This window comes from Penaeus japonicus, unplaced genomic scaffold (assembly GCF_977035675.1).
Source record: "Penaeus japonicus unplaced genomic scaffold, GWHDUDI00000001_assembly GWHDUDI00000012, whole genome shotgun sequence".
In the NCBI taxonomy this organism is placed as follows: Eukaryota; Metazoa; Arthropoda; class Malacostraca; order Decapoda; family Penaeidae; genus Penaeus; species Penaeus japonicus.
The window spans coordinates 9142794-9152793 of record NW_028234414.1 but is presented as its reverse complement, the minus strand read 5'-3'; the positions used below and the strand labels follow the sequence as shown (position 1 = coordinate 9152793).

Below are 10000 nucleotides of genomic sequence, written 5' to 3'. Positions count from 1 at the left end.
AAGAATATACGCTGTGCCTATAGTAAGTCCCAGTGATCCGTTTGTGCCAGTGTGAAAATTTGGAGGTGCCTAGATTTAGTCTCAGTAATCTTAAGAAAATCGGACGCCGGGCTGGGGCTCTCCTCGGTCATTTTGGCCACCATTGCACATGCGCACTGGGAGCCTGTGACGTCATGACTACGTCATCTCTGTCGCCCTGCTGATTGGTCCCGTTATTGCCTACCCTACCGTTTACGCCATGGATTACACTGGAACCTCTACAGTAGCTGACTTACAAACTGATTTAGTTCTTAGTGTTGAGAACGAAGATGGTAATAATACACACTGGCCACCGTTGACGAGCTCACAAATACATAGCCCTGCCGTTGCTGCGTCAAGAGCAGCGCCCACGGCCGACGCTCCCCACCCTTCTGCGGCCCTGCCACATCTGGGAAACGGCCTATTGATGACACGTCTGGGTCTGACAGTGGGAGCGAGTCACGTGCCCCTGTTGCCAAGACAGCCAAGCCCATGCCAACCCTCGTCACCTCATTCAGGAACTTGCCTCCTCATAGACCTGCTGCAGCCCCTACACCTGTGCTACCAGCTTTTCCTCCCCGTGCTGACTACTTTATTCCATCTGTAGAATTAAAACTTTGTTGGCTTGCTGAAGTCAGTAAACTATTCCATCTACAAAGGGATCTCGCCGAGGTTAAGATGGCAGCTGTCAAGTCAAGGTTCGTGTATGTTGCCCGGTCCCGCCAGGATATCGTCGCGCAAATGATTGCGGGTGACGTTCTTTCCCTCACTCTTGATGTTCAAGATTCCCCAGATAGGCCTCGAAAATACCCAAGTTATTTGGTAACTCGATATCCCGTGGATATAAACCCCTCCTTCCTCCTGGAGCTTCCTGGTGTTTACTCTGCCCGCCGTTTCCGACAAGATGGAGTGCCAATTAATTGTATTGTAGTTACCTGGAACCTGTCTGACCCACCCCCTGCCACCGTTTTCTTCAGTTTCCTGCCCTGTCTTCCTGACTGCCAAATACGCAGGCTCAAAGATGCCAACATGTTACAGATGTTGGGGAGTTGGGCACATATCACGCGTGCATAGTGTACTGATACCCACGACTCCCGTAGCTGCCCTCACCGCACCCCTCCTCCACCTCCTGCTGACTCTTCTGTAACAGCACTATGCAACCACCCAACCCACCTGCCCCTACCAACATCCACTGGAAGTGTCCTCGGTGTCATGAGCAAGGAGTTAATGTATGGCATGGTTGTGACGCAACCAGCCCCGCCTCCTCTACCACCATCTGTCTCTAAGCCAACTGCACCTGTTTCCACAGAGTCTGCCCAGACTCTCGAGCTTCGTTCAACTGTTGCTACCCTCATGGCTCGCTGCAAATCTCTTGAGGAAAAATATGATAGATTTGAAGCTCGCATGGTTGAATTCACTACCAAGCAATCCAACATGGACACCCTACTCACCACTCTTATTGAAGGTCACAAGGCATTGATTAGTACAATTTCTTCAATAGATGCTAAACTTCAGGATTTCACTTCCCGACCAAATTCTCAAGATCAGACCGCATTGCCTAGTACCCCAACATCACATAGGACAAAACAGACTAATGCACACCCTCCCATCCCATTTGCTCACAGTTCATGAAAAGTCAAAGGGAAACTTCGATAGTGATATGGAATTACGTGTCATTTCTTGGAATAACTGCAGTATAAGGGACTTGGCAAAACTTACAGCTCTAAAGGGATATGTACTGTATATAAGCACAAATCCTCTGTCATTTTCATTCAGGAGGCCTTTGTTGGCCTTGTGATTGGTGAGCGACAAGCTCCTCCACTCTCTGATTACACATCCTATGTCCACCCAGCCAGAAATGGTCTTATAATATATGTGCATTCCTCTGTGCCACACCAGCTTCTTCGTACATCTGTTGATGCAGACATGACATTTCAACTGCTTAAGATGACAATGGGACACAACAAGTTACGATTATGTAATGTCTATTCTACCCCGGGAATAATTAACTTGACTGCCTTGCCTCTGCCAACAATGCGTGGATTTGTCTACATGGGGGACTTCAATTCCTGACATCCTGACCTGGGAGATACTTCCCCAATCCCAAATCGGAATGGACCTCGACTCCTTCATTTTATCTGCAGATACAGACTCACACGCTGGGATACTGGCGGTGCCACACATTCCCGTAGAGGTACCCTGGACCACATAATCACATCAGGACTGATAGCATCACGTGTCAAATGCTTCGCTATCCCTGCACTCTTCTCGGACCGCATTGCCCTTGGCCCTTACTACTCAGTACCTGCTTCACCTCCCTCCCCTTATACCTGCGCATGCATCAGGATACCTCCCAAGTACTGCCCAACGTACATTTCCTACATGACTGCTCTGCTTCCTATGTTCAACATTCACTCCCCAGATGAGTTATATTCCTCACTGGTTAAGTCAACTCATGACTTTTACACCCAGTACGTCACCAAACCTCACCTCGCTCGACGTCCTGAATCTCCCACAGCGTCAACTGATGTCCGTCTTCTACAGGCAGAGAAGAAGGCAGTAGAGCATGGCATTGCCAAAGACATCCAACCTCTGCCCATCTACGTCAATATCAAACATCTCGTGATGAACTGATAGGTCTACAACAGTGTGTCCAGACTGACTCATCGCATGCCCTTACTGACAGCTTAAATCATCTCACGAGCGTTGGGTCCATGTGGCAAAAAATCAACAGGATAGTAAAAAAACGGCCCTGAACTGCTCTCCATCGCAGCCCAATGGAATACGCCCAATCACTAATAGACACTTGGTCTATGCAATCGCGAATTAGTAACCTTCCAGTTCCTGTCCGAAATGCCTTGTCTTCCAATGCAGGCCTTCGTTCACTTCGTTTGGTGGATGCATTGCTACAGGCAGATGAAGAAGATGAAGTGCCTATCACACCACAGGAGCTTCAGCGGGCCCTCAGTCGTGGTGCTGCAACAGCACCTGGTGAGGATGGAATCACTTATTCTACCTTATGTCTTCTCCTTAAGGTTCTAGGTAACCCTCTCTTACAACTGTTTAACATGTGCTTTCAGAGAGGCTATGTGCCACATGCTTGGACATCCAGCATTATAATAGCAATACCCAAACCTGGTACTGATAAATTTCGTCCTATCTCCCTGACCTCATGCTTTAGTAAGGTGCTTGAAAGAATTTTTCTAAACCGTCTTATGTCTCGTCTCCAATCCAAGCTTTCACCACCGACTGTATGGCTTTCTGCCTGAACGAGGGACACACCACTGCCTTCTTGAACTTTATACCCGCCTCTCACCCTCCAGTGTTGTTGCATTCATTGATCTCAAGAGTGCCTTCGATATTGCAAACCGGGACATCATTCTTGATTAACTTGTAAATTTTGATGTCAAAGGCAACCTGTTGAGGTGGATTAGAAGTTATCTCAGTGACAGGACTGCTAGAGTTCTTTTTAGAGGCACGTGCAGTACCTCTAAAAGTTTTGATTTGGGTACTCCACAGGGTGGCGTCCTCAGTCCTTTTCTTTTCAATGTCCTTGTACATCACCTTTTATCTCTCCTCCCTGACGTCCCAGGGACTACAATCACATGTTATGCTGATGACATCTGCATCCACTCTGAGTCACCCCAAAATCTTCAGGTCCTCCTTCATGCATTATATGCATCATCAGCTGCATGTGGTCTCGTAATTTCCTCTGAAAAGAGTAGGATATACTCCACCAGAAAACCCTGGACACTACCAGTCTTCACTGTGGGAGGCAATGTTATCCCTCATTGTACACAGTACACATACCTAGGTGTCCCAGTGCGTGTCACCCCAACCATACCTGCCCGACAAAGAATCCATCCCATTGTTAAATACACATTAGATAAACTGGAGCAGCGGTTCATACCTGTCAAGTGGCTTGCCAATAATGTAAAAGGGGTTTCTATCCCTATTGCTGAGACCCTCTGTATCTTGTTTCTTCGTTCAGCCATTCATTACCTTTCTCCTGCCCTCTGTCAGCTCACTAAGACAAACACTGCAATAAAGAAATATAAAAAAAAAACTACATATAAAAAACCTCTCGACAAATTTCAGAACAGAGTCATGCGGTTTATCCTGGGTTGTCCACCCTCCACCAGAATAGTTAATATGCTGACTGAGCTCAATTTAACCCCAATTTCTGACAAGATATATGCAAATGTAACTTATTTCAGTATCAAGTGTTTACAGTCTCCCCATCTGGCTCCTCATTACTCTAATGTCATCCAGGCAACACTCAACCCTGACTTGCCTAGGCCTTTGCTTCGGCCAGGTGGATATAACTTCATCCGTACAGTGTGTGCTGACCTCCAGAGGTTGGCCATTGATGTCCCTGCTGCTGCAATTACTTCTGCTTTGCCTCCTTGGCGAATACCTCTTCCAGTTGTGTCTTTCACTCCCACATCAAAAATGGCCAATGCCCTATCCCCTTCTTCAGCCTCCCAACAATTGGCCTTGCAGACGCATCCATAGTGTAACTGCATCAGTCCCCGCCTCGCACCCATCTCTACGTCGACGGCTCACTGCCGGCGGATGGGAGTGCTGCATGTGCCGTGGTTCGTTCCCCCACCATGGAGCCACCTGGAATTGGCATGGGTGGGTTGGCCGTCGCCTGCCTGACTCGTCGAGTTCCACCTACTGTGAAGTTGAGTTAGCTTGTTGGATGCCTGTCACCCTCCTTACTGAGAGACGTCTGAATGGAGTGATTATCTGCGATTCCAAGTCTGCCTTCACGCCCTTTCACTCTTCATGACCCATAAATTTTCATTTAGTGCAAGATATACTGTGTCAATTAGCCAATGCCCATGATAATGCACTGGTTTGTGTTCCCTTTTTGTGGGTGCCATCCCATGTGGGCCTTACTGGAAGTTTGGGGGGGGGGGTTTATTGCGGATAGTCTAGCGCAAGGCTGTTTGTGCTTTTGAATTACCTGTGATTTGTGCCCCATCCTCCTTACCGTCGTTACAAAACTAGTCTCGCTTTCTGCAAACACATAACCCACACAGTGGGCATGTGTTTTTTCATGGGGATGCTAGCGTGCACAATGTTATATCATACACACTATGACAACTTCATCGATGGCCACACATATAATCGTCGCCATGGTCTAATGGTCCCGACCAGACAACATAATGTATGTGATTGCCAGGCTCAGGATGGGCTACCGACCAGTGTGGCAGGTCTCCCAGCTGAGGGATATGCCTCTCTATCTCTACCCTGCAGATTGTGTCAGCTCGCCAACGCCATTCTCTCCAACACTATTGGGCCTCGCCTGTCCCCATAGTAAGAGATCTGCTACCTCAGGGACAAGATTTATATTTCTGTTTTGTAATATCTCTATATCTCTTACAGGATGATATTTGGATTTGCTTCTCACAAGGTTTCCAATTTTGGTGGATGTTAAATGTGTAGTTATGTGTTCATTGTATCATTTACATACTCACTCACTCTTGTTTATTTGACTACTTACTCATTGTCTTATTATCAATAACTTCATTTATTATTGACATTATTAATTTTATCATCACTATTATTGTTTTTGTTATTGTTACCATTATTATTATTATTGTAATTGCTATTATGAAGGTTTTTGTTTTACTATTACTGTGGTACTGCTAATATTGATACACCAGAGTGTCCTGCGTGACATTGTTTTATGTGTAGCTACTGAGTATGTATTATTGATTGGCCGCCATCTTGAGCGTAATAAATTTAATCAAATCTCAAATCTGCTCCCTCCCTCCCTCCCTCCCCTCCCTCCCTCCCTCCCTCCCTCCCTTTTCCTCCCCTCCCTCGCTCTTCCTCCCCTCCCTCCCTCCCTCCCCCTTCCTCCCCTCCCTCCCTCCCTCCCTCTCTCTCTCCCTCCCTCCCTCCCTCCATCCTCTCTTCCGCCCCTCCCTCTCCTCTATCCCTCTCCTCCCTCCCTCTCTCCTCCCTCCCTCCCTCCTCCCTGCTGATTGGTCCCGTTATTGCCTACCCTACCGTTTACGCCATGGATTACACTGGACCCGCTACACTAGCTGACTTACAAACTGATTTAGTTCTTAGTGATGAGAACGAAGATGGTAATAATACACACTGGCCACCGTTGACGAGCTCACAAATACATAGCCCTGCCGTTGCTGCGTCAAGAACAGCACCCATGGCCGACGCTCCCCACCCTTCTGCGGCCCTGCCACATCTGGGAAACGGCCTATTGAGGACACGTCTGGGTCTGACAGTGGGAGCGAGTCACGTGCCCCTGCTGCCAAGACAGCCAAGCCCATGCCAACCCTCGTCACCTCATTCAGGTACTTGCCTCCTCATAGACCTGTTGCAGCCCCTACACCTGTGCTACCAGCTTTTCCTCCCCGTGCTAACTACTTAATTCCATCTGTGGAATTAAAACTTCGTTGGCTTGCTGAAGTCAGTAAACTATTCCATCTACAAAGGGATCTCGCCGAGGTTAAGATGGCAGCTGTCAAGTCAAGGTTCGTGTATGTTGCCCGGTCCCGCCAGGATATCGTCGAGCAAATGACTGCGGGTGACGTTCTTTCCCTCACTCTTAATGTTCAAGATTTCCCAGATAGGCCTCGAAAATACCCAAGTTATTTGGTAACTCGATATCCCGTGGATATAAACCCCTCCTTCCCCCTGGAACTTCCTGGTGTTTACTCTGCCCGCCATTTCCGACAAGATGCAGTGCCAATTAATCGTATTGTTGTTACCTGGAACCTGTCTGACCCACCCCCTGCCACCGTTTCCTTCAGTTTCCTGCCCTGTCTTCCTGACTGCGAAATACGCAGGCTCAAAGATGACATGCCAATATGTTACAGATGTTGGGGAGTCGGGCACATATCACGCTATTGCAGTACGACAGAGAAGTGTGCATGGTGTGCTGATACCCACGACCCCGTAGCTGCCTTCACCGCACCCCTCCTCCACCTCCTCCTGACTCTTCCGTGGCTATCAGCACTATGCAACCACCCAACCCACCTGCCCCTACCAACATCCACTGGAAGTGTCCTCGGTGTCATGAGCAAGGAGTTAATGTATGGCATGGTTGTGGCAGACGCACTGTGACGCAACCAGCCCCGCCTCCTCCACCACCATCTGTCTCTAAGCCAACTGCACCTGTTTCCACAGAGTCTGCCCAGATTCTCGAGCTTCGTTAACTGTTGCTACCCTCATGGCTCGCTGCAAATCTCTTGAGGAAAAATATGATAGATTTGAAGCTCGCATGGTTGAATTCACTACCAAGCAATCCAACATGGACACCCTACTCACCACTCTTATTGAAGGTCAAAAGGCATTGATTAGTACAATTTCTTCAATAGATGCTAAACTTCAGGATTTCACTTCCCGACCAAATTCTCAAGATCAGACCGCATTGCCTAGTACCCCAACATCACATAGGACAAAACAGGCTAATGCACACCCTATCACCACATCTGCTCACAGTTCACGCAAAGTCAAAGGGAAACTTCGATAGTGATATGGAATTGTGTCATTTCTTGGAATGCCTGCAGTATAAGGGACTTGGCAAAACTTACAGCTCTAAAGGGATATGTATATAAGCACAAACCCTCTGTCATTTTCATTCAGGAGGCCTTTGTTGGCCTTGTGATTGGTGAGCGACAAGCTCCTCCACTCTCTGGTTACACATCCTATGTCCACCCAGCCAGAAATGGTCTTATAATAAATGTGCATTCCTCTGTGCCACACCAACTTCTTCGTACATCTGTTCATGCAGACATGACATTCAACTGCTTGAGGTGACAATGGGGCACGACAAGGTACGATTATGTAATGTCTATTCTGCCCTGGGAATAATTAACTTGACTGCCTTGCCTCTACCAACAATGCGTGGATTTGTCTAAATGGGGGACTTCAATTCCCGACATCCTGACCTGGGAGATACTTCCCCAATCACAAATCGGAATGGACCTCGACTCCTTCATTTTATTTGCAGATACAGACTCACACGCTGGGATACTGGCGGTGCCACACATTCCCGTAGAGGTACCCTGGACCACATAATCACATCAGGACTGATAGCATCACGTGTCAAATGCTTCGCTATCCCTGCACTCTTCTCGGACCACATTGCTCTTGGCCCTTACTACTCAGTACCTGCTTCACCTCCCTCCCCTTATACCTGCGCATGCATCAGGATACCTCCCAAGTACTGCCCAACGTACATTTCCTACATGACTGCTCTGCTTCCTATGTTTAACATTCACTCCCCAGATGAGTTATATTCCTCACTGGTTAAGTCAACTCATGACTTTTACACCCAGTATGTCACCAAACCTCACCTCGCTCGACGTCCTGAATCTCCCACAGCGTCAACTGATGTCCGTCTTCTACAGGCAGAGAAGAAGGCAGTAGAGCATGGCATTGCCAAAGACATCCAACCTCTGCCCATCTACGTCAATATCAAACATCTCGTGATGAACTGATAGGTCTACAACAGTGTGTCCAGACTGACTCATGGCATGCCCTTACTGACAGCTTAAATCATCTCACGAGCGTTGGGTCCATGTGGCAAAAAATCAACAGGATAGTAAAAAAACGGCCCTGAACTGCTCTCCATCGCAGCCCAATGGAATATGCCCAATCACTAATAGACACTTGGTCTATGCAATCGCGAATTATTAACCTTCCAGTTCCTGTCCGAAATGCCCTGTCTTCCAATGCAGGCCTTCGTTCACTTCGTTTGGTGGATGCATTGCTACAGGCAGATGATGAAGATGAAGTGCCTATCACACCACAGGAGCTTCAGCGGGCCCTCAGTCGTGGTGCAGCAATAGCACCTGGTGAGGATGGAATCACTTATTCTACCTTATGTCTTCTCCTTAAGGTTCTAGGTAACCCTCTCTTACAACTGTTTAACATGTGCTTTCAGAGAGGCTATGTGCCACATGCTTGGACATCCAGCATAATAATAGCAATACCCAAACCTGGCACTGATAAATTTCGTCCTATCTCCCTGACCTCATGCTTTAGTAAGGTGCTTGAAAGAATTTTTCTAAACCGTCTTATGTCTCGTCTCCAATCCAAGCTTTCACCACGACTGTATGGCTTTCTGCCTGAACGAGGGACACACCACTGCCTTCTTGAACTTTATACCCGCCTCTCACCCTCCAGTGTTGTTGCATTCATTGATCTCAAGAGTGCCTTCGATATTGCAAACCGGGACATCATTCTTGATCAACTTGTAAATTTTGATGTCAAAGGCAACCTGTTGAGGTGGATTAGAAGTTATCTCAGTGACAGGACTGCTAGAGTTCTTTTTAGAGGCACGTGCAGTACCTCTAAAAGTTTTGATTTGGGTACTCCACAGGGTGGCGTCCTCAGTCCTTTTCTTTTCAATGTCCTTGTACATCACCTTTTATCTCTCCTCCCTGACGTCCCAGGGACTACAATCACATGTTATGCTGATGACATCTGCATCCACTCTGAGTCACCCCAAAATCTTCAGGTCCTCCTTCATGCATTATATGCATCATCAGCTGCGTGTGGTCTCGTAATTTCCTCTGAAAAGAGTAGGATATACTCCACCAGAAAACCCTGGACATTACCAGTCTTCACTGTGGGAGGCAATGTTATCCCTCACTGTACACAGTACACATACCTAAGTGTCCCAGTGCGTGTCACCCCAACCATACCTGCCCGACAAAGAATCCATCCCATTGTTAAAGACACATTGGATAAACTGGAGCAGCGGTTCATACCTGTCAAGTGGCTTGCCAATAATGTAAAAGGGGTTTCTATCCCTATTGCTAAGACCATCTATATATTGTTTCTTCGATCAGTCATTGATTACCTTTCTCCTGCCCTCTGTCAGCTCACTAAGACAACACTGCAACCTCTCGACAAATTTCAGAACAGAGTCATGCGGTTTATCCTGGGTTGTCCAGCCTCCACCAGAATAGTTGATATGCTGACTGAGCTCAAT

At 47.5% G+C, this 10000-nt stretch overlaps 2 protein-coding genes across 18 annotated transcripts in view; one reads left to right on the top strand and one right to left on the bottom strand.

Annotated features, from left to right (window-relative positions):
* Positions 1-10000, bottom strand: part of Ih (hyperpolarization activated cyclic nucleotide gated potassium channel Ih) — a 706336-nt gene that overhangs the window by 659278 nt on the left and 37058 nt on the right. The window lies entirely within an intron of this gene.
* LOC147470732 (uncharacterized) overlaps positions 8645-10000 on the top strand; it is a 2573-nt gene continuing 1217 nt past the window's right edge. Inside the window, 1 exon segment of the mRNA XM_086542853.1 lies at positions 8645-9799. Coding sequence (XP_086398979.1) covers positions 8645-9799 — 1155 coding nt within the window.